This window comes from Danio aesculapii, chromosome 17 (genome assembly GCF_903798145.1).
Source record: "Danio aesculapii chromosome 17, fDanAes4.1, whole genome shotgun sequence".
Taxonomy (NCBI): Eukaryota; Metazoa; Chordata; class Actinopteri; order Cypriniformes; family Danionidae; genus Danio; species Danio aesculapii.
In genome coordinates, this window is record NC_079451.1 from 42,289,263 (window position 1) to 42,315,894 (window position 26,632).

The following is a 26,632-nucleotide window of genomic DNA, read 5'->3' on the forward strand; positions in this document are numbered from 1 at the left end:
ATGTTTATGCATTCACAATGGTATGAACTGTTATGGGAGGGGGTCAAATGTGTATTCATATTATACATTTTTAATGATTAAAATTTGAGAAATAAATGAGAGATCAGAGAAAGCTATTTCTTACTATTAAAGGGCTGACCCCAACCTTACATATTGTTTTGATGGCCTTCATGGTGGATCAAGCGTTAATTCGGGGTCAATCCCCCCCAAACCCTCCTGTAATTTGCACCCTAATTATAACAAAGGTTTTCTCAAAGTCTATCGATGTCCTTTAGATATTTTTCAGCAAAAACTTCCAGAGTTCTTCATACTGTATAAAAATCAGTTTACTGGCTTTTATATTTACTTAGGACAGTGTTTCTCAACCACGTTCCTGGAGGAGCACCAACACCGCATGTTTTAGTTTCTCTTTGTCACCTGAATTATTAGCCCCCCTGTTTATTTCCCCCCCCAATTTCTGTTTAACGGATAGGTGTTTTTAGCACATTTCTAAACATAATAGTTTTAATAACTCATTTCTAATAACTGATTTATTTTATCTTTGCCATGATAACAGTAAATAATATTTGACTAGATATTTTTCAAGACACTTCTATACAACTTAAAGTGACATTTAAAGGCTTAACTAGGTTAATTAGGTTAACTAGGCACGTTAGGGTAATTAGGCAAGTTGTTGTACAAGGATGGTTTGTTCTGTAGACTATAGACTTCTCGAGTGAGTTTTGCGCTCAAGTCTGCATCGATGCATTCTCGATATCAAGAACACATCCGGGAACTTTCATGCGTCCTCTGTTCTTGCGGTCTTGAGTTTTGGAACTGAACTTTGGCAGTTGATAATGACGTTACACTAGAACACGAGGACGCAAGACCGCTGAAGAATGCATATTGAGGAACAGCCATTGAAAATCTGCAGAGCTGGTGGTCCTCTATGTACGTGTTTGAGAAACACTGACCTAGGAGATGGAAATTTTTAGTTTTTAAGATTCATACACTGGCACTAGAAAAGCAGTTTTGCACAGCTACACAAGAGGAACTGGTCAATGAAATAACTTAGTGAGCATTTCCATATGGTACAAAACTATTGACATGCCTGGAAGTAACAGTAACAGGTTTGCAAACTGCATTAGGGCACATTTCAGACATGTCGGGGACACTCTTAGGCTATTTTGAACTGACGTGTCATTTTGTAGCCAAATAAACTTATTGATTAAAAATAAGTGTCACTCACTCAGTAACAAATATAAGAAAAGGTACTGAGAGAAACCAGCCTGAGTAAGAATACATAACAATTCAGACTATAGCTATGCAGTATTCATTCATTCATTCAGCTTATATATATCAGGGGTTACCACAGCAGAATGAACCACCAACTATTCCAGCATTTGTTTTACGCAGCGGATGCCCTTCAGCCTCAGTACTAAGGCTAGAACCCAGTACTGAGAAACACCCATACACTCTCACTTTCACACTCACACACACACACACACACACACACACACAAACACACACACTCATAGGCCAATTTTTTTAACTTATAGCGAATGTCTTGGAACTGTGGGGGAAACCGGAGCACCCGGAGGAAACCCACGCGTACATGGGAAGAACATGAAAACTTCACTCAGAAATGCCAACTGGCCTAGCCGGGACTCGAACCAGCGTTCTTCTTGCTGTGAGGTGACAGTGCTAACCACTGAGCCACCGTGCCACACAGCTACACAGTATAGATAACTATTTATTTAACATATGTGTAAAATGATCTGTTCTGGAAAATTGTACAGCACATTTTCCCTAATATTTCTAAAATAATGAAATACAATATTCCCTTAACTTATGAAATAACTTGTACAGAATAGTTTTTCTTAAATGTTTTAATAATATAAAAATAGGAATGTTACAAAATGTTTTACAGCTTTTAGTTTATTTATATAAGTAAGAACTAGAACAACTTGTTCATTCAAGATTGTAAAAATAGCTTGAAATTATTTTAATGGAAATGTGCGTCTCAATGTGTCTCTTAAATTAAAGGTTCCAAAAGGAGGGTTTACATTGATGGCATAAAAGAGCTCCTCAAATGACCGTTCAGTTCCTACAATAACCATACTTAACAAATGTGAACATTTCTTCAAATATCATTTTTTTCCCGAGTATGAAGAACATTTTAAAATAAAATAAAAGTTTAAATGTGTAGCAAAAGCCAGTCATTGCACAAATATTACCTTCTGTGGAATTAACAATGTCTTCTCTCTGTTTCCATTTCAGAAACCATGGATGTAAGTACATCTGGTGAAACTTCAGAATAATGGTCTGCCATCAATACATAACTGTTTAGAAAGTAACCCAAGACAAATATGGCAATAAGCCTAATTAATGCGTGATAGTGAAGTTAGGTGGAATAATCATCATTGATCATTATTACTGTACAAAATCAAGGCGGTTCATTCCGCTGTGGCGACCCCTGATAGATAAGGGAAATTAATAAATGAATAATAATTATTTTTACATTGTGTAATTTAGATTTTTTTAACCCTCATTAAATACAGTAAACTACTGGTGATCTAGACCAAGAAAATGTTTATAGTCCAGATACAGGTATTTTATGTGTAGTGACTTGGTAACACTTGGGTATTTTATGATGCATTTTATGACCATTTTTTTATAGTAAAGCAAACAATTGTGCACATTAAAGGTGTGAGTAATAATTAACTTAATAGTTTGTCATAATTAGGTAATAGTTCTAAATGAGGCTAATGTTATTCAGTAATTACTGATTACCTATAAGCAACTCTCTTAACCATACATTTTCTCTAAATAATTTGTTAATCGTACTGGTTAATAATAGTAGCAAAAGGCAAGTCAAGGAAGGTTTGTTTATGTAGCACATTTCATACACAATGCTAATTCAAAGTGCTTTACATAAACTAGAAGAACTAGAACAACTTGTGCATTCACGATTGTGAAATAGTAGCTGTGTAGTTGCATATTTATACTGAAAAAAAATATTCATTGGATTTACAAAAATTCTTTAAGGTAAGCACTTGCAAACAATTGATATGAGTTTAAACAAACAAATAAAATGTAGTAATGTTCAACTTAATTTGTTTGTTTAAATTCAGCTCATATAAACAGTTTGCCACCACTCACCTTAAACAAATTGAGTAAATTGAATAAATCTTTTTTTTCAGTGAACAGACCATTTTTCTAAAGTCTAACTGTGCATTTTATCTCCTTATTAATATATTTATCTACTTTGACACAGTAAACAGCTTGTTAAAAGCATGTCTGTATCTTCTGTTTTAGCTTTCAGATGCCCTTGATGCTCCACAGCAGAACAACCCGCAGGCAGGAGGCCCAGTGTGGCCCGGTCAACCAGCCAACCCCTCCTGGCCTGGTCAGCCTGCTAACCCCACCTGGCCCGGGCAACCAAACCAACCTGCATGGCCAGGACAACCATACCAGCCATGGCCTGGACAGCCTGGGCAGCCTGGACAGCCTGGACAGCCTGGACAGCCGACTGCTCCTGGGTGGCCTGGACCTGCACCACAAACCGGCCCTTATGGTGCTCCTGGACAAGCTCCAAGAGTGCTAGTGAGATCTTTTACTCTTCTTGGATTTGTACAGCTATTAATGAGTTCATTATATACAATTTAACCCTTTTAAAAGCAGAAACCTAAACAATGTTTTTACAATATTACTATAGCACAGTTAACAAAAGGAATATTCAGCATAAAGTAGCATTCAAATATAAAAAACATATGCATCATCAAGTCCAGTTTATGCTGCTAGATTAAAACAGAAATCAAATACAGCATATGAATGGTCAGTGTGATAAGAATGCATTTTATAAACAATGTTTTGTTATATCAAACTTTGGAGACCCTTACTAAAATGACCCCAACATTAGAAAAAATTAATCATTTCCTTTTTACGTATTTTCAGGAAGGCAAATACTGGCACACACACACACACAACTAGAATCTGCTGCTTTAACATGTATAAATACGGTCCTTCTAAACACCTTTAACACTTATGCTGTTACTTTTTTTTATTTATTTATTTATTTATTTATTTATTTATTTATTTATTCATTCATTCATTTTCATTTTGGCTTAGTCCCTTTAATAATCTGGGGTCGCCACAGTGGAATGAACCGCCTTATTTATTTATTTTTTACATTGTTTATTGGATTTTTAAAAGTTTATAATAACAAAATACAACAAAGTACATTAGATCTACCCAGCAGGTACACAATGTCATAAGATGTTAATTTTAGGTTAGATTTAGGTTGTGATGTTGGGTGACTAAATTTCAATGTACATTATTTTAATGTTGCGTTGGTAAGTGACCAAAATCCAACATGGAGCCAACATCTTAAACCAACGTCTTATTGACATCAAATACTGACCTTTATTCATCAGGTATGGCAACCAAAATCCAACGTCTGATAGACGTCATAGTGGTAACGTCCACACAACATCAAGCTGTAACATCTTTAGATGTTGATATTTGGTTGTTTTTAGGTTGCATTGGAAAGTGACCAAAATGCAACATCTGTCTGATGTTGGACACTGATCTCTGTCTGACATGGATTTCTGACATCAAACCAATTTTCATTTCCAGCCAAAATGCTACGTCCCACGACGTTCGAGTACAACGTCAGTCTGGCGTCATATTGACATCCTGTGCCGGCTGGGTATCATCTCCAAATGTATTCTCTTATACATGCCCCTAACCTCAAACCCATAGTGCCACAAGAGAACCATGAATGAAATTAAACAAACAAACAAGAACATACAGTGCTCAGCATAACTGAGTACACCCCATTTTGAAAATGAATATTTTTATCAATTTCTCAGTGAATATAAGCAATGTATTTTGGAGTTATTAAACATATATATTCATTAAAATAATATTTTAGTCACCAAACATATTTAGAAATTGAAAGATAACAAAATACAATTAAATTCAAGCAAAACAAAAAAAAAAATACGAAAATTACAACCTACAAAAGTTTAACTAAATTTTTCCTTTTTTTCCTTCTCTTGATTTTTTTTTTCTCTTTATTTAAATTTGTATTTAATATTTCTCTATAACATATAAATTTGGGTGTACTAGTTTTTGGACCGTTATTGTAAGTTATTTAGTTAAATAAGCTCCAGATTTAGCTTCAGTACTGACTAATCTAATGTATATGCACAAATACTAAAATATATTAAAAATATGAATTTAAAAGACAGATTTGTGAGGGGTGTACTTATATATGCTGAGCACTGTAAAATGTAATATCTAAGCATTCTGTCCTGTTATACCCAAGTAAGAAATAAAGCTGCTCCAGTATTTGACAAATAAATCTTGAGTCCTTTTCAAACGAAATGCAATTTTTTCCTAAGGCGTGTTAGATGTAGGCATGGGCCGGTTTAAGATTCTGACGGTATGATAACCTTGAATAAAAATATCATGGTTTCTTGGTATCACGGTATTGTGATTACTGCTCTAAAATATCTTCTTTTTGAATGTCTGGGTAGAAAACAAAAACTTTTTTTCCCCTTTGAACACAGTATATTTTATTTTGTGAAAGATTTTAAATATTTTGAAGCAGTAAACATGTCAGGCCCAATATTTCAAATAATTCAAAATCATTGACTTCTGCTGTCTTCATTTGTTTCAAAAACATGATTTCTTTACAGTTTAAAACCGCATCTTTGGATATCTTTTCTGCTGGAGACACATACCTTAGGAATGGTATAACAGAAAATTTTGACAGTTTTAAAACCTTGACTTTTCCAAACCGCGGTATACCTTGAAAACGGTTATCATCCAATGCCTAGTCGGATGACCCTTTTTTAATTCACGTAGAAGTAATTTACAATCCTTCCATCTCAAAGTTATACATATTATTGCTGCTAGTAGGGCTTACGCAGGTACTTTTAGCATTAAGAAATATACCCCTTACTTTAGTCAAAAAATTTGTGATGCCCACTGATTAAACACTGATTAAATACTCCACACTGATAAGGGAACGCCTAGACACACAGAATTTCTTTATTGTTTTTTATTGCTGCTTTGTTTTAGAGGTTTAGTGCAGGCCTGTCATTTTTGATTAAATATCAGATGGTTAAATATCTCGTTTTAAATGTTGCATATTTGACTGTTGTTAAACTGAACATCTTTTTGTTGTTGTTGCTAGACTGTGCCGCTTGATTTCCCTCTACAAAATGGAGCCTACAACAAAATGCTCATCACCATCAATGGAGAAGTCAAGCCTAATGCTAAACAGTAAGAGGAAGAACACACATACCAGTATATGGGTCAAAAAAAATGACAACCACCAAAAATGTGATTCGGTGTAACATATTTAGAACAAGAATCATTTGATGACATTTTAAAAGATGATCACAATCAAGCCTCAAAATACTATTTAATTATGCCTTCATACAGTACATTTTGCCACTATCCTTCAACCACTAGGTTTTGCCTAGCAAACTGTTTAATGTTAGTATAATCACTTATTCTTTTTTATATCTTAATAAGTACAGTACACACAGTACACAATAGAAATGTGTACACAAAAGATAACCAATGATCTGTAATTAAAAATACAATACTCAGAAAAATCAATTTAAGATTTATATATTTAAATGACATATAATAATTTTCATCCATTTGGATTGTACAGTTAAATTAGTAAACTAAATGTAAAACGGGATAAGATTTCAAGCAAAAATTTGATTTATTTGCATGGATAATTTAATTAATTACATTTTTAAAATATTAAAGTCTTAATATGTGTTTGAAAAACTATTACAGAAATCATTCATGTATGACTGACAAATATTACATATGATTAATTTATTTAAGAATGTGTAATCCAAGTGAATGGAAATGTTATGTAATTCAGAAGTATAAATCTTAAAGTTAGTTTTATGAACTGTAAAAATCGACTTTACTTTAAAAAGAGAGTAAACCCATTGTAACTCGAAACTGGACTTAATTTTTATACATTAATTAATAATAATAATAATAATAATAATAATAATAATAATAATAATAATAATAATAATAATAATAATAATAATCCCTTGCATTTATATAGCGCTTTTCTGGACACTCAAAGCGTTTTACACATTTTTGGGGGAGTGGGGGTGGGTCCCCATCCACCACCAGTGTACAGCATCCTCCTGGACGACATTGATGACGCACGAAATTCAGATTGAGGCAGAAAGTGATTCTTTTACAAAGGAATCGCTATCAGAGCATCAAAAAGTTTCTGCTTTGTGTTGTTTTTAAATGTTTAAATAGGCTAAAATGAGAAATGGAACAGCTTTTATAGACTTCCAAAAGTTTTACTAATAAAGTTCAAGAAACTGACTGAAAATTGGAAGAAAAGGTGGCATCTAATAAAACATTTTTCAGTACATCCATATGTACAGGCTTTTTTTTAACGTGATAATTCATTTGACAGCACCAACAAAGATTATATACAGACCTAGCTAAGTGTATTATATGTTAAGGTGTTAAATAAAAATCTGATATAAACACCACCATAATTTACACAAAATCCAGGAGAATATAAAAAACGTAACGTTACCCTGCCATGTAATTGCTGCAATGATACCAATTATTATGGTGATGGTTTGGAGGCTATAATGGACAGAGGCCAGTGGGCAAATTTGGCCAGGATTAAACCCCTACTGTCACTGTTACTGACATCCTCTGATTTTTAACAACCACAGAGTCAGGGCCTTGATTTAACGACTCATTCGAAACAGCGCTCACTGAGAAGTATAGAGCCTCCATCAATATACTGGGGCGTTAGGACCCACACAGACCACAGGTTGCGAGTCCGCTGCTGGTCTCACTAACACCACTTCCGGCAGCAACCTAGCTTTCCTATGTGGTCTCCCATCCAGGTACTGACCGGGCACAGCACTGCTTAGCTTAAGTGGGCAACCATGTGAGAATTGCAGAGAGCTAGCTGCCAGAAATTTACTCATTAATGTTAATGTAACAGGTTTGCTTACTTTTTAAGTGAAGTCAACTAATCAATTTTTACTGTGTGTGTGTGTGTAATATACAAAAAGTGCATAAATATTGTTTTATTAAATTAAGGTGAAATATTAAAAGTAAAAAAACAATTAATATTAATTTTTTTCATGCTTAACTAATAAATTGTTCATAGTAAGACCGGGAATGTGTATTATATTGAGCTAAGTAAAAAAAGTAAACTTCATCAAACATTTGTGACAGTCTCCTTCTTTGTCATCCCTGTGTATTTCAAACATCTAATCATGTGCTTTCTCTTCTAATTAGGTTCACTGTTAATTTAAGACGAGGCAACGACATTGCATTTCATATAAACCCTCGCTTCAGTGAAGGAGGAAAGCCAGTGATTGTGCGAAACAGCATGATTGGAAACAACTGGGGCAGAGAAGAGCGTGAGCTTTCCTCCTTCCCGTTTGTCCCAGGAAAGCCTTTTGAGGTGAGCAGGAAACCACACATTTATTTAATTCATTCATTTCTTTTCTTTTCGGCTTAGTCCCTTTATTAATCTGAGGTCGCCACAGCGGAATGAACCGCCAACTTATCCAGCATATGTTTTACACAGCGGATGCCCTTCCAACTAAAGCCCATCACTGGGAAACATCCATACACACTCATACACTTCGGACAATTTAGTTTATTCAATTCACCTATAGCGCATGTCTTTGAACTGTGGGGGAAATCGGAGCACCCGGAGGAAACCCACGCCAACACGGGAGACACATGCAGACTCCACACAGAAATGCCAACAAGCCCAGCCGGGACTCGAACCAGTGACCTTCTTGCTGTGAGGTGACAGTGCTAACCACTGAGCCACCTCGCATGGGTTTCCTCCGCGTGCTCCTGGAATTTAACAGAATTAAAATTTTTGGGTGAACTAACCCTTGTAAGACATTTGAGGGTGTCAAAACTCGGTCCTGGAGGGACTTAATAAGAGCTTGATTAGCTGGTTCAGGTGTGTTTAATTGTGGTTGGAACTAAGATATGCAGGACACCGGCCCTCCAGAACTGAGTTTGGGCACCCCTGGTCTAAAGAGATTAGACAGCTGGATGTCATTGGAACAGCGGAAAAAGAAATCCTGAAATAGCATCACTAAAAATACTGTATTGTGAGACAAAGCGGTTCTGCAAGGTTGTGCATTTGACTCCTACCATGTTTGGTCAAAACGGCACGCTCCGCTTGTTTGTGACTGATTGCATTTGTTTTTAATTTCAGATGAAGATCTTATTCACTGACACTGAATATAAAGTGGCTGTGAACAAATCACACCTTCTAGAATTCAAGCATCGGGTCTTCGAGCTCAACCAGATCACAGGTCTCAGCATCTACAATGACGTGACCCTCAGCGCTGTAAATGTGGAGACACTGCAGTGAGATTACATAGCTGATCCTGTTATAGTTTGATATTTTGACGTCTATGCAACCATGTTATTACCTCCAGTAATTTCTTTTAATACCATGTGGCAATAGAGTACATCTGTCCATTTTTTGCTGCAGCACTTGTTCTGAAAGTTTTTTCCCCACTCCTTTTCCTATAGGGTTTTTAGAAAGCTATTAGTTTTAAAGTGAAACACTCTCAGAAATAAAGCTACAAAAACTGTCACTGGAGTGGTACCTTTTAAAAAGGTACATGTTTGTTCCATACAGGTGGACATTAGTACCTTTAGGGTATACCTTAATTGTTTTTCATGTTTAAAATATTTTTATTCTTGTGTTTAAAGCTAAAATACGTGTCTCTGTGTCATGCAGAAATTATTATTAAATGCTGGATTAATGCACAAGAACGTTTTTAATACAGCAGATTTGCTAACACGTTTTATACCATTTCAAATATAACATACATTGTTTACCCAAAGTGTTTTAATGGTCATATTGCAGCAAGTAATACAACAAACATTAAGTTTGGACTAGTTTTTGCAGCTGGACATTGCTTTAAAATGCCCTTGATGTGGGTGAACATTAGCCAGTGGGGGAGTGTCTATTGTTTCTCCAGGTGTGAATTATTCATGACCCCACGCATATAACGGAGCTGACCCAAAACAGACTTTGCAAAATGTAAATCATTGCAATTTTTTCTTTGAATGTGAGAACAGAATAATTTTCACATAATTGTGAAGTAAATATTCTAGCCTACAAAGCTAGTTAAAAGTGTTAAAGAATAGTTAAAAAATACTTGTTGTTCAGGACCATTCAGTGTGTTTTTTTACCTTATTTCAGCTACATTTTTTCCTCCAAAACCTACTAACCACGCAGAATATTTAATTTTTCTGAAAAACGCAAGCGTGTACATCAATATTTCTCAGATATTATTTTAGTGCGGTTTGTGCTGAAAACAAAACACATGTTTACCAGTACTATCTAATAAGTAGCTGAAATAAGCACAAATGTCAGGGCTTGTCAAAACATCTTAGGGGCCCCAAAATCACCTCAGACCCCAGAAGGGTTATGGTTGACTTTTATACCTTTAAGTTACTGTGAGGTACACATTTGTACTTTTTAGGTATTAATATGTACCTTTTAAGGACCTGTTAGGAACAAAAATGCACCTTTTGATAAGGTACCATGCCAGTGACAGATTTTGTACCTTTATTTTCATGTAAAAATGAAAAAAAAAATTCTCCATTTACTCACATTCAAGTTGTTCTAAACTTTTATCCGTTACTCTAAAAAGTTCCAGGAGAAAAAATATTATCAGACATACTGTGAAAATGTTCTTGCTCTGTTACACATCATTTGGTTTGGGAAATATTTTAAAAAAGAAGAAAAAAAATCAAAGGGGGCTAATAATTCTGACTTCAACTGTATGTATGTGTGTGTGTATATATATATATAAGCCATTCACATCCATAGCAGCTTTTTTGGCTTAGTTGGCTTTTTTTCTAGTGTTCTTCAGTATGTCTTTCTTTATGTTCAACAGAAGAATGAAACCCAATTAGGTTTTGTACACATGGCGAATAAGTAAATGATGGCATTTTTTGGGCGTGTACTATCCCTTTAAAAGCTTTAGTGAGGGAAAAAAGAACTACAAATCCCACAAAGCATTGCAAATGTCAAAACGGAATTATGAGAAATATAACACTACAGTATTCTAAATAACTCAATGAAGGTTAGAAATAACCCAGCAGAGCACCAAATATTTTTAACTCAACCATTGGGTCAAATAAATAAATCAACGTTTTCAAGTAGTTTGTTATATCTATAGAAGCAATATAATCCATGTTTATTGAAAACAAATATGTTTTACATATTTACAAGCTTAGAGAGACTGCATAAAGGCTGCAATCAACATTAATATTTTTAAAATAAGTTAAAATCATGCAAAAAGATGGGTTTGACAAAAACGTAGATATCTGTCTTCAAACTTTAATCAGTTATTATTTAAATCAATATCCATATAGAGAAAATTAATTGACTTTTACTTCTAGAACCTGACTGTAGCACTCTATAAGAGATTTCTTTACTGTTAATTTTTTTATAGATATATAAATTGCATGCAAATATTGTTTTTCCAGTGCTGTAGTTAGCTTTAGGTGGGCCTGTTAGTATCCGGGAAGGTTTGGGTTGTCATAAATTTCAATACATTTGACACATTAGAAAATGTATGATGGTAATGTTGATGATGACTGTAATAGTGGGACATGTGGTAGTGGCCAATCAAGAACAGTGTGTTATTAATGTGAAAATAGACCTGAAATAAAATACAGTGTGAATGTAGATCGCCTTAACGATCCAATGATTAACAACAACAGATGTAAACACTGAGCGCTGGGCATAAAATTACAATCTACTGTGAGATCTGTGTTGTACACTTTTACTGCCAGCTCCTAATATAAATAAAATAACAGCATTGTAAACTGAAGTCATGGCAGTTGTACATTTTTAATCATGGAAACAGTCTGTCAGAGACGCCCTGGCAGAAATCTAATAGAAGTGACCTCAATTATGCAGAGGTCTATTTATAGAGTGCCTGAAGCACCTGATGATTCTTCAAGGAGTTCTTCAACCCTGTTGCAACCCACACATGAATCCTCCAGCACTGTAAAACTAATGTGCACACATTTCAGAAATGCTCCTTTGTGTTGTGATTGTGTTTGTTTATGTCTGTATTGTCTATGTGTGTGTGTGCGTGTGTGAGTGTGTGCCTTTTAGTTTACAGATCCAGAGGATGGATATATATATTTATGAAATTATAATCAAGAAATAGTGGAGAATATTCTTGGGGCTTCTGTTGCACTAAACCAACAAACCTATATTATATTATATTATATTATATTATATTATATTATATTATATTATATTATATTATATTATATTATATTATATTATATTATATACAACAGTTCTGTCTGGTTCTTGAATCGTATTGGTTGATAGTAACGCGATATTCTGCAAATACCAGCATTCATACAGCCTCTTCACATTTGTGTATTACTCCGCCCACATACAGCAACAGTCAGAGTACACTTTAGTTTGACAAACATTGAAGCTGTTGGTCAACAAAATGTATTTTGGGGCTTTTTTAGTGGAGAATGTATTTGTTTAGATTGCAACTATGAAGTTTATTTATAAGAATTTCGGAGATTCAGCGCATCGGCCACCATCGGCCTGTCATACTGAGAAGAGCAAAGAAAATGACCGTTGTTGTTCCACCACAAGATGGCGGTAGAGACCGCATAATAAGTCCTTAGAGGGAGAAAACAACGTTTTCTCAGCGCAAGTTTCAAACTACAGCTGATCAAATCATTATAAATCAGGTAAGTGACATTCTGAATCAATCTCTGTCTTTTGTATTTTGTATTGCTGTATTTATACCACAAAAAAATGGTAGTGTTTGCTTTGGCTTTTTCAGGGTACTTTTTTGTGATATCCTGATTGCAACAGAGAAATGCTGGGAAATAGATTGATGGCATTTCATGCCGCTCAGCCTTATAATCTTAAAATGTGAGCAAAGTCACCTGTTTTGTCATCACTTTAGACATAACACTGGATAATCATTCAAATACTAGCTCTAAAGTGACGTTTGTGAAGTAGCAACGGTTTCTGCTCTTCTGACAGTCAGCTGCAGATGTGAATGAGTGGCAGAAGAAAGTAGTCCCTCTTACAATAGGATTTTTGAGACTCTGTATTGATTTTCTTTTTTATACACACGATTATGCCATCGAACTGCTGTATAAATGCAATATCACACTCGTTGCAGTGCAATATGGCTGTATATCGTCACTGGTGGGGGGCTCTAAGTTACTCTAAGCCAACACATGCGTCCCACCAGAGCCAATACATCAACAAATAGTATGGTGTAGAATATTTCTGGGGCTTCTTTTGCTATGATATAAAGTGCTGAAATATACTGAACTGACAAAGATATATGTGGTTCATTCCTCCGTGGCGACCTCTAAAATAGAGACCAAGCTGAAGGACAATTAATGAATGAATGATACAAATAAAATCCAATCTAAACTCTGAAAATCTGAATGATTACAAAAACATGCCCTATTGGTCATTAAAGTTACGTTATTTACAGTTTTTCTTAGAGGCTTTGGTGCATTTCTCACAACACTATTTTTGTTTGCACAACAGTTAATGCATTTCTCAAAACAATAAGTCATTTGTGCACATCACAGTAGCAGTTTCTTATTCCTTCTAACAAATTGCAAATGCTTTTGGACAGGCATCAATTGCTGTTTTATAACATTATCATTTGCTTATGTCATGTCAGTCAACATTAACTTAACTTGTGAATGCTGAATAATCATTCCATATAAAACTAATAGTCCTCATTTCATTACTTGAGTCATTACATAAAGAATTGTTGACCCTGTCAAAATCTGTCAAGCACATTTAAAAAAAAAAGGTAAAAAAATGTCTTCTAAATTGAACAGTTTCATGAATGTTTACAGACTTATGTATGTTGTATGTTCAGTTCCAATATGTACTGCAATATTGTTTACAGTTGTGCACAGCTCTACCCAAAGGAAGTTTATGTTTGTTGTAAATAAAGGTGTATTTATTCCTTTGCACAATGCTGTGAGTAAATTAGAATTGTAAAGAGCATATGCAGTAAAATGTGAAAATGTGAATGTTTAGTGTCTTGTACTCAGAAACCTCACTAAATGCAGTAATATCTAACTTTACTGTAGTTTTCAAATGGCTGTGCAAATAGTATATAATAGTATATAGTGCTGTCTTGAGCATTTTCAGGAAGTGTCACCAAAATCTGACTTTTTGCATAGGAAAGTTTTACAGAGTAAAGTGTCATAATGAAAACATGACAAAGCCATTTGACTTTCGTGTTCATAAACAATGGTGTCAGGACTTTTCATATTGATGACACTGACACTTTCATTGACGTCAATACTTGCTTTTGAGGAATGAGGTCTCCATTTTGAGCAAGTGACACGCTTTTGCAGGTTATCAACTAGGTTTTGCAGTTTGTCCTAATTGTTTTAAGAAATGCATTAACTGTTGTGCACTAAATGAACACATTACTAAATGTAAATAGTGTTGTGAGAAATGCACCAACGCGACTGAGTAAAACTGTAAATAATCTAATATTATCTGACAGAACTAAATATATAATATGGATTATTAGTGTTAATACGTTAATGTGATATGTGTTACATGAGTGGTGTCAAAAATGTCATTTTAATACGCACATTTTGCCCATGCCAAACAGTGCTCTATTTTTTGTACTTGGTGCGCGCTCGTGTGTCTCTATGCGCGTGCTCGCGATATATGAGGCAGTGCCCGCTGCGCGCTCACCTGATCTGATCACACACACAACCACACAGACGTGAAGCGTTGAGTCCTGAAGGACACACGACTTTAAAATCATGTCAAGATGAGCTGAATTTACTCCGGTGCAGACAGAAGAACAAGGCGACGAAGAGTTTCAGCAACTGAATTCATCTCTTCATCCCGACTTTAATTTTATTTTCGCTCAGGTCAGTTTTTAATCTTATATTAATTAATGTTTGGCTCGTTACTCATACGTGTCAGTCACAAATACAAATATCTGTGGCATCACCGCACTTTCAGTGGCTTTATTTAGCATCCGAGATGATGAAAATGTAGCGTTTATTTTGTGTTTTTTCCTGTTGACTCGGTTCGGCATATACAGAGCGGAACTAGCATTTAAACACCTCCAAAACAGGACATACGTCTTTTTAATAGACTTTAAATGACTTGATTTGGATGTTTTGTTGATTATGCAGGTGTATTTAAGAGCATGTGATCGATTAAGTACTCATGTTTGTCTTCTCGTTTAAAGAGCAGATGTATGTGATGGCGTTTCTGTCAGTTAGCTTCAGTGCTAATGAGGATAGACGCAGTAATATCACATGCATTATTGTGCGATTTTTGTCTCTTATTTTACATGATATATACATTTAATTATTTTCAGTGGAGCTTAAAAGTTTTTAATAACCGTAAATAACTCGTAGTTAACTTTAAGTCCCTAATAAATAACTTCAAGACTGTTTTGGTGCAGTGGCCTGTTCCTAGTTTAAGTTCTGTTTATCTTCGTTTAGATTTTACATTTGTTTTTACTTGTTTAACACGTTTTGTTTTGATACTTTACAAAGTTCAAACCTCTGATATACGGTGTTGTTGGCCTTAAGTGAAATTTGTTTTCATTCTGCCATATTTGATGCTTCCTACTTTCTGCCATTAGGGTAAAGTTGGTTTTATATTCACAAATTCTCTTTCTTTTTACTAATAAAATTTCACAAAAATATTCTTTGCAAATTCTAAATGGGGAAATCATATTAGCTATTAAAGTAAACATTCTTCACAGTCAATTAAATAGTGCTAATGTTGTTTTATAGTCATACTTGTGATTTCAGACTGAATATTCAACGTACCATGGTACACGATATAGGGAGCATGCCACAAGTTGTCACTGAACGAATGTGAGAATATAAAACCAACTTTACCTCAGCCTTTTGGAAGTCTTTCAGACAACGTACAAATAAAAATTTGCCCTAGCATACTGATTAAGACTTGGCATTAGCCCTATTATTAGTATATGTCAACAACAGCATGCTGATTATGAAGATATAATTCCATCACTTCATTAGAGATGTTTCTTACTTACCTACTTTTTGAATGCAAAATACAGTGTTCACTTGCATTAGTTGACCTGAGAAAACAACATGTTTATTGGGGGTGAAGAATCAAATAACGTGTAATGTTTAACTTGATTGGACGTTTGAACTTTGCTCCTGTGTAAGGTGTTGGTTTGAACAATTCAGTTACAAAAATGATTTATATTAGGTGTCTAGTTTGTACGTCAAGATGACTAGTTTGGACGTCACATACATATTTATCTAATAGCACTCCAGATGTAATTTTCCCACAAGGTTTTTTTAATGCATTATAGGCTAAGCCATAAACCAAACCAACCAGAATCCCAACAGTTACTAGCTTTGATTTGATACAAAACAGTATATGAACGCTGTTAAAGGAAAATATAATATTTTTTAGTGCTGCACAATATATCGTTTCAGCATCGATATCGCAGTGTGTGTGCGCAATAGTCCCATCACAAGATATTCAATGTTAAGTTGGGATTATAGTCAATCAACAATTGAAATGCATGATGTTTGTGAAGTCATTGCCACGTATAACCGTAACAGAGTGAAACTTTATCATTTGCATGCGTTTTAAAGGGCACAATATCCGCGCACAATATTGTAAAACATTTTGTAACTTTAATGAAGAGAAAATGTTCTGATTTATTAATACAATGAAGATTATATGGTTCTATTTTACATTACATTAATAAATTTCTGTATCTGGATACTGTTTGACTCCCTGGAAAACCATAAAGCTTTGTTTATTTAACTTTTTCTTTGCTCTATTGTAATTATTCTTGCAACTTTATTTATATACATGATTCACACCCTTACTAAATCAACCCACCCAATCTAAATTAATTAAAAAAAATTCACAAATGGAGCTATTCAAGCCATCTGGTGAAATTGTGTTCATTTCGCAAAATATATCGCAGCAAAACATAATATCGCAATGTCTGACATTGCGAGATTGTTTTGCTGTGAGATGAATATAATTGAATAGATTTGAATAATTTAGATTAAGTGTTTTATGAAGTGTCTTCATAAAATATAATAAATTGCAATCATAGAACAGAGCATTTTTTCTGAGTCTGAGTATTCAAATACAACCATGTAAAAATCAAATGTAAAATAACATGGTCTTCATTTTATAAATCATTTTATACAATAATATAAAAATATCTTTATATTCTAATATTTAATAAGTAATCTAATCCTGTGCTGTGAATTTCTCTAGTTTGGCTCACTGCACCAAAACTGTTGTGAAATTCTAAGACGAGCCCAAAAAAACAGGGAGAACTTTCAGTTATCTTCAAAGCAGAATCCTTTAAAAAGAGGAACTCAGCGTGGCTGTGGCGTCATCGAAAGAAACTCACAATTGTACAGCATGCACTAAGTTTTTATACATTTTAGTGACAGTGATTCATAGGGGTGGAGACAAATTTAAACAAAGCATGCAAATGAAGTGTTGTCGGCACGATAAATTGCCTTTCCAGCCCCGATCTCATCAGCGTATAAATAGCCATTCACGATACGTTTTAGCATTAAACCAGTGTGCAAATGATGTTCTGGAGACAGAAACTGTCCGACCAGTTCACTTTTTTGAGAAGACAATAGACACAGTCGTGCTGTGAAACTGATTCAAAGTAATGAAATTTGCATTAGACTTTGGAGACAGTCAGGGCCCAGGAAACCAAGACATTTTAAGGTCTGTCACACCCTAAAAACTACTTTTCAGTTATATATAGATTATATAAATTTATATTTCCACACCTGCGATGTGACTATTGCAGATTCGTACAATTCTGGAGTTGTACGGTTTACCGGGACTATGCTAGTATTGCGATACTATGGCTCCAAAATACTGGAGATGCCACTTTAGTTTGTAAACCGTAGTATCGTCATTAACGGTCTATCTACAATAGATAATGTTGGATGTGGAAAAGTCACTAAATGCTCACATTTTTGTGTTAAAGCCCTTTAAGGTTGCAGGCTCTCTGATCTCAATTGGTTAATTTCTGTTCCTCTCAATATGATTTAGGAGCTACAACAACCGCGACAATCTCTTAAAAAGAGCGGCTCACAGAGTGAAATTTTGGATTGTTACCTGATAAGAAAAACCCAAAATAGCAACATTGAAACAATTTTTGACCACTTCATATAGCCAAATTTTTTGGAAAAGTTTTATGGAAAAATGTTCTTTTTGTAAGAAATTTTATTTCGTAAATGTTTATATCTTCATTTTAATGTATTTAATGTTTTTTATCTAAAAAAAAATACATTTTAGGTGAAGTGAAGTGCAAAAACTAATTTATTTAATAAGAGATTTATAAATTAAATTCAAGGCCTATTATAACATGTAAAATATAGTATTTCTGACAATTTTCTTTATAATTTGATTTATAAATTACTGTATTGCAATACTGCTTGGTATTGTGATACTTTAGCTGGTAAAGTATCGTAAGATGAATGAATGGTATCGCGACAACCCTAGTACATTGTGATGTCGACGCTCAAACAATATATTCAGCTTTAGTTTATAGGTTTAAAGTGGAAAGTGCCATTACGGTCACGTGAAGCATTGTGAATGACACGGTCGAGATAAAAAGGATAGAGAAATGTAAAGCTTCATAAATTAAGGACACATGACAGTTGAGCGGCACTCTAAAAAATGAACCATGAAACTCTGACCAATGTAAGGGGGAGTTTATTCGCCTATGTCCGTTTGTGAAAGCGAACCGCACCAAGAATGAAATTAAGCATTGTAACAATTTTAATCCCCGTTTCGGAACAAAAAAAAATCGATCCACAGGTAAGAAAGCACCCTGAATCATCTGCGTATTGTGCACGAGTGTTGCTGTTTATATTGTTATAATTGTAATATTTAATAATATTGTGATTATTCAAGACTTGTAAAGTCATACAGCTCTGGATAAGTTGAAACAGCGACCACTAGTCTCTCCTCTGTTTAAAAGTCTCCGTAGTCGTCTTTATAACACTGCTGTCACCACAACAGAAACCCCGCCTCTGCTTTCATTTGATTGTAGAATGAAAAAGACTGACGTAATGCGCTTTTTCTGCTCAGTTGACTTTTTTTAACTGCAAGCGCGCAACGGCAAAAATGCGAGGCGTGCAGGGCGTATAAGCAGTGACAAAAACACAAGGCACCATTAGTAAACCATTCAAAAGATGCGCCTTGGCACAAAAAGTACGTTCAGTGTGATCGGCTATGTTTAATGATAGTTCACTGTGTTAATTTGTGAATTATGTTTGTTATGATTTAATATATTTACACTTCCATTGTATGTAAATGTGTTGAACTGTCATTGTCTTTATGCATTTTACAAAATGTATTTATTATTATAAATAAATATAATAATATTTTATTATTATTTATTATTGTTGTTGTTATTATTATTATTATTATTATTATTTATTGGTTTTTGCATATGTATATGGCTCTGTCAGGATAGGGTGGGTGTTCTTTGGTTGGTGTTTAGTTACTAATACAGTTTGTATGTACAACATTTTTTCTTAATGTTTTCAACCTAAATAAAAGAGGTCAGTCTTTAAAGTTTTATCAGTGTTTGTAAAAAAAATCAATTTTCCTATAGGGAAAATGAATAAGTTTTCCTTTCAAAACCCAAAGTGTTGCACCGTTCATTGACAATACAAAGAAATAGGTTTTTCTCATTAGTTATCTGACATGTAGAAACATGGTCATGACTGATTAAACAAAAAAATATCAGTCCGTCTTTATGTAATAGATTTTTTTGTTGAAAATTTAGTTTTCCTGAAGCCAAATTTTGATCCAGGGCCTGACTTGTTTTTAACAGGTCAGTTGTTCCCCACAGTGGGCTGATCCGCTAGCCTTGTTTTTCCATAATGGGGGGAGGTGGAAAGAGTATTTTGAAGCCCTACAGTTTTGATAATTGCGGATCAAGAGTGAAAAGAGTGGCTTTTATCTTCTGCTGGTCAGCTGTTATATGACATGTCAAAACCAGGCCGTACATGCTATTACAGGCGTGATAAATGTCCTTATGGAAGATGTTGCTTTTGTGGTCAGAACAATTTTTTTTGTTGTCCTTTAGTTATCTGGTTGAACACGGGTGACTTAGATTTGGCTCCTTTTTAGGTCATTTTATATTAGGTGTCACGATGTTTTGTTTTTATATATCTAGATTAGATCTAGATTATAATCTTATCTTGTGAGTTGCAGAATTCCATGTGTTAAAAAACAACCCGGAAAGTCCAACACCAGCCTGACCAGTAAATGAGTGTTAGACGGGTTTGTGTGTTACAGAGGCGCACCATAATTGTATACCGATGACATGCAAATTAGGTTTTTATTGTTGCGACAAGTTATTTTAGTTGTGCTTCTGAAATCTAGTGTGTTGTCCCATACCACATCTAATGAGTAGTTTAAACAATTCCCATTATCAGGCCAATCAAGAGGTTGGTGTATTTGGCAGGCGTTTTAAGTTTATTTGGCAAGCACGAGTATTGGTTTAGGCAACCGGTGTCATGTTGAAACGTGCAGAATTGTAGCAGTCCTGTTTTGGTGGTGCATTTTGGTCTGCCTTTTATGCAGCTTTGTGAGAACCAAGTCAAGTGAACACTTCATAAAAAAAAATTTAGGCTCGACCACCTGTTTGAACACTATGAACCCTACGGCTCATGCAATGGAGGTCTGACAACTGGACTGCTTACATGGCATAAAAAAACCTGTTTGGTCACTCAGCCAAGAGTCATCTGACTGGCTGAAGGGAAGTTTGAAGCAGAAAGGTGTATCTTGCCTCGCTCTGCAAACCACTGAAAGCTGTAATACTCGCAGGGAAGAAATACCCAGCAGGTTGGGACAAGCTTTTGTCTTGAACGTGGGCAGGTCTCCGGCATAGTATGTGGTTGGAATTGCTTTGCCCCTTTTCAAAGTGAGGTTTAGTGTGCTTTTCATTAAGCTTGCAATGCTTTGAAGTATTTGTGTGGCAAAATTAGCGCCGTGGCTGACACACTCTGCATTATTCGAGCAGCACGTGAAAATCTAGAGCCTTTCTTTTTCACAATTAATATTGCAGTCTTAATGCATGCATGCATGCAAGCAAAATATTTCTTACCAAGTCTTTTTGTTTTGATGCATGATGTTTTTTTGTTTGTGACCAGAAATGCACAGCAGGGATGTATTAAACTACATACTTTTAAAATCCAGCTAGTTGCTGGCTTGCCTGAATGACTAATAGACTGAATAATTGGGTCATATTCAATATAGTAAAGAAGTAATCCAGCTAACCTCACTTTTTTAGTCTTGTTTTTTAGTAAATTTTCAAAGTTGTATTAATAATTAAAGAACAGTTTTTTATTAATAAATGGTGTGATTAATAAAAAATAAATTTATCACAATTCAGCTAAAACTGTGGTTCTAAAGGCTGGTTTATACTTCTGCATCAAGTTATCTGCGTAACCTACAGTGCTTGCCTTGTGCGTAGCCATGCATTTATACTTCTGCGCGCTGTTTGTGTTTCTTTGCAATAACACTTCCGAAACACTAGCGGGCAGTAGGCTTTTATGTTCCTCTGTCTAGATTCTTTGAGGGTGTTTTGTTTTTTCTAAACTTGCTTATTCAGAGGCAGCAACCGGCAGACGTGCAACAACTTTAATCATAAGGTAAACACAAAATAAAAGTTTCCAACTGGAGCTCCTTTACAGGACTTGGCACTTGTAAACACTCGCTCCATCTGGCTCGCGGCTCACACTCGTCACAGCTACCAAGCCGACTAATCACAGAGCTTGCGCTATGCGTCGTTGCGACTTATGGTTACATTTTTCGAGTGGTGCACGTCAGCGTTGTCGTCAGCCACGGCGAGCCACGACCGTATAAAGGCTGCGCCAGACTATACGAATGCACTTGATGTAGAAGTATAAATCTGCCTTAATTGACATCTTCAAAGAGAATCATAGTAAACCTCCTCAAAGGGCCAGAGGCCGCTCTTTTGTTGAAACTGCAAATATGTCGCAGTAAAATTGATGGGGGGGGGGAATAAAAATGAACATTGCATTTAACTGCCTTTGAGTCAACATGACTGCTAAACACTGTAATATTATATCAAATAGTAATTTATTTTAAGGTGAGCTTGAAGTAGAAATGTTATTAAATGGGCTTTTTCATGTGCCATGTTGCAGCAACACAGTCATGGGCTACATCTACACTAATCCGGATAAATTTGAAAATGGCATTTTCTAAAAAAAGTGTCTAAAAAAATCCACAGCATCCTTTTCAATTCTTTCTGAAAAAATGGTCATTCACACTAAAATGACTGAAAGCGCTTTTGTTCATGAACTGCACATGCGCACAGTTGTAAGGTGCTGTGTTTATTTACTTTCCGTCTTCTATGAAAATAATTTTTCTATGAATTTTATAACATAAAAGTCGACTTTTAAAAATCTAAAGTCATTCAACCTCTAGTACAAACTGACATTGATTGTTAATAAACGCTGTCTCTGTGTGGAGGAAAGGCCAAAATGGAGAAAAAAAATAAACGAATGTATTACTGTGGACATGGCCATAGTTCACTGAGAAGCAACGTGAACCGGTCAAATTGCAAAATGATTATCTTTGACTTGAGGATTGCTCAGATTAAATCATCCATGATTTTTGGCATACCTTGTCAGTGAACTACGGGAAACACTGCTCCATCTGAAAGCAAGTGCTTGAGATTTATTACTGATTACAGAACCGTATTTAATGACAAAATGGACGAGAAAATTCTCATCAATCGTGCAGCTCTAACTTTTTTTTTATAAGTATTACCCTTTACAGTACTTTGATCAAATGAATGCATCCTTTTGTTAACGTAAGATTTCTTTGAAAACTTATTCGACCCCTATTTCATTTGTACTTCAAAATATTTTTTAATTCCTCAACCATACAACACAAGCTTACTTTTTGTGCATGCTAAACTCTCATTCCGCAGACAGTCCAACTAAGAACATTAGTGTAGCTGGCACACACCTTCTTAATGAGATCATACGGCTGTGTTCACATGTCTGCTCATTACAGACGTTTATGACACTGGGTGATTTAATAGGAGAGTGAGACAGAAGACAGATAGCAGTTATAATGGCAACAACAAGGTTGTCTTGGAAAGCCGACTACACAAGGTGTGTTCATATCAGGTTTCAGGTGGAAAAGAGTGTTCAAAGGCTAGGTTTTGTCTCACACCTCATTCATGTTGGGGCTGTGTTTTTACTCTGCTTGTCCTGGCTGCCTGTGTTGGGTTGGGCTCTTGATATGCTTGTTGACCTGACCTAACTATTCCTAGTGTGGTGTCAGCGTAGTATTTGGCAACCGGACACACGCACACACCCTTATCATGGACGGTCACTCAAAGTGCCACAGAAGCAATTACACTGCATGTGTGAACTTATATAGAGATATGGAATTTAGGGCCGGGGTTGTTGGGTAATCAGAGGTGTCTTCATTAGGGACTTTGAGGTGGATTGATTTGTTCTTGTTGTATTGACCTCTTTTGAAGGGCTTCAATCAGTGGTTAAGACTGGTTGGTTCTTGGACCATAAGATAAAATCTTCTGATATCATTTGCAAACACAGAATGGGTCTACAAGTACACATATGGTGAAATTGCTTATTAATGTATTCGGTATCTTAAGGTTTTGATTTACCCTTGTTGGAGTTTGTTTTTGTTGTTTGATTGATGGAAAAAAATTTTGGTATACCTGAGCTGGGGTGTAAAGGAACATTTGCAGTATTAAACTTTTATCATTGCCATTATTGCTTTAAATGCAGAGTTATACCTAGGCCCACACGGAATCTGCGCGTTCAGAAATCCGCAGATTTTTAGCACATCATTGAGTCTATGTGTTTACTTGTGTGTAAATTTATATTTATTTAGTTTTTAAATTAATTTTCACTAATATTATTGTGATATAATGATAATATTTAAATGTTCATATGATTTATTTGTGGTTTTGAAAATGATTTATGTTGTTTTTTTTTTTTGTTTTTTTTTACTTAAGTTTTATGAAACTCCTAAAATCATTCTGCATAAATCCATAGATTTTTAACAAAATAGCAAAAAATGTCTGCAGATTTTGTCTGGCCATAGTTATACCTATGTAGTTATACTAAGTAGCTTCTATGTTGCTTGTTTTTACTCATGATGTCTGATTTCAATGGGCTTAACCATTTTAGTTCTGAGTAGTTAGACTTTGGCATCAAGTAATTTTGACATGAAATTTAGATTCGTTTTGACATAACTAATAGGGCTGGGTGATTTATTAAAAAAAAATCACAATACCACGTTTCATATCATTCGATATCGATAATTATTGAGTATTTTTTTAACAATACAATATAACAATAACAATATGTTTAGAAAATATTAGGTTTTTTTTTATTAACCACATTAATTTACCAACATTACTAAGGCAAATAGTTTTAATAGTCAAAAACAAAAATATTTAACCAAAATATCTGATTTTTTTATAATAAAACGTGAGTGTTAAAGAGACTCTTAAGCTTGATAGATAAAATGTGTTAATTAAATGACAAAGTGTGTGCAAAAGGTTGATCAACATCTCTAAAGTTTTCAATTCACCTTTATTTGTATAACGCTTTTACTATGTAGATTGTGTCAAAGCAGCTTCACATAGAAGATCATAGTAAATTGAAACGGTGTACTTCAGTTTTCAGAGTTTAAGTTCAGTTCAGTTTAGCTCAGTTCAGCGTGGTTTTACAATCACTACTGAAAGTCCAAACACTGAAGAGCAAATCCATAGATGCGCAGCTCTACAGATCCCAAACCATGCAAGCCAGTGGTGAGGAAAAAACTTCACCAATTGGCGAAAGTGAAGAATTAAAAAACCTCGAGAGAAACCAGGCTCAGTTGGGCACAACCATTTCTCCTCTGGCCAAATGTCTTGTGCAGAGCTGCAGTCAAGGCGCCGGAGGCTGGAACTGGACCTCTGCGAAGACTCGTCTGTCCCTGGAGCGTCACAGGAATCGCGAACAGTCTCATGCTCTCCACTCCTCCATGACCACCACAACAGCTGCTCAGGCTACGACCTGGTCCATGATATGAAAACCTTGGGATCATCTCGTCGCTGGTCTTGGATCGAATTAATAGAGCAGCACAGTCTGAGGGCCTCAGGAAGAGTATGCCCAGGTGGAAATAGAGAATAGATGGAATAATTAGTGTAGCTGCTGTTCATAGTGTATATAAATGAGATGCAGAAATCTGCGTGGAGCACATTCATGTATCATACCGCTAAGTGATGCACTGAGTGAATGCTTTACTAAAGTTTTCAATCTAATTTTGAATTGGGAGAGTGTGTCTGAGCCTCAGTCGTTATCAGGAAGGCTATTCCAGAGTTTAGGAGCCATAAATGTGAAGGCTCGACCTCCTTTACTCGACTTTGCTATTCTAGGTACTACCAGAAGCCCTGAGAGGTGTCCATATTAATAAAATGGTAAACCTCAAACTCTGTAAACGACACAAACTATGAAAATCAAATATGAGCTAGTAAGTAAAGGAACCAACCATCATTATTCAGATACATACTGCAACATTACAGAATGTGAAGTTGAATGACTACATTACCCCCTATGCTTAAAACTCTTCCAGATGGGAGGCTAGTAGTTGGGATGCACAAGAAAAGGAATCAAAATTTCCTCACTGCTGCTATACGACACTCATTTTCACATGTGGTGTTATTCTGATTGTACAAGTTGTGCGCCTCCATTGGAAATGACAAGCTTACTGGCATTCCAAGACTCATGCTCCTTCATATCGAACCTTTTTTAAATGGTTATTGACAATGTTGTTCGGTCAATAAATACAGATACAGATTTTATTGCCCAGCCCTTCTAACTAAACAGTTTTTTGAATACAAAACTTGAGCAAACATGCATTTGTGTCAGCAATCATAAATCAATGAACAAAGAGGGCAAAGATAATCTCCAGCTTGTTTTTGACTCGAACGTGCAGAAAGGCAGCTCAAGAAGGCAACACATTGCACAATAGCTCCACAACCCATCTACATCTAAGTTATGGGAAAGAAAACTCCCAAGCACTTTGATTTGACAGAGGACCAAATCAAATATAAAAGCCAATTCTGTCCATATGCCAAGTGCTTTGAAAAAAAAATGGCCCTTTGTTTGATTTGAAGCTGAAAACCACATTTGACTTAAATGTTTCTGAAGAAGGGAAGTTGTACTAAAAAAAAAGTGTAGTTTTTTTAGGGGCGGGGGGTGAACCGTAGTCTCCTGTAAGAAACTCTTGTCTGCCTAATTTCACAGCAACGTTATTTTGCCATTGGAACTATTAACTCCAGTTGAATCTGTTGACTCAAATGGTATAAACTGACGGAAAGTCTAATTTGAATGTGATTAAGTTGCTTGCTTAAGCATTCAGTGAGGACATTTGACAGCAATGCAGTATTTGTGTTTGATATCCATTCTGTTTTGCATGCCATTTTTTTTTTTTTTTTTTTTTTTTTTTTTTAGAAAT

At 35.2% G+C, this 26,632-nt stretch overlaps 2 protein-coding genes across 2 annotated transcripts in view; both read left to right on the plus strand.

The window, feature by feature from the left end:
* The first annotated feature begins 2,182 nt into the window (after positions 1–2,182).
* lgals3b (lectin, galactoside binding soluble 3b) lies at positions 2,183–11,897 on the plus strand. The gene is made up of 5 exons (XM_056476697.1): positions 2,183–2,270; positions 3,298–3,585; positions 6,185–6,273; positions 8,308–8,476; positions 9,254–11,897. The coding sequence occupies exons 1-5, from the start codon at positions 2,265–2,267 to the stop codon at positions 9,410–9,412; spliced, it is 711 nt and encodes a 236-aa protein (XP_056332672.1). The 5' UTR covers positions 2,183–2,264; the 3' UTR covers positions 9,413–11,897.
* Positions 11,898–14,790: 2,893 nt separating this feature from the next.
* fbxo34 (F-box protein 34) overlaps positions 14,791–26,632 on the plus strand; it is a 28,692-nt gene continuing 16,850 nt past the window's right edge. The window contains exon 1 of the mRNA XM_056476731.1: positions 14,791–14,979. The gene's annotated coding sequence lies outside the window, so the exon portion shown is untranslated. The remainder of the gene's footprint in view (positions 14,980–26,632) is intronic.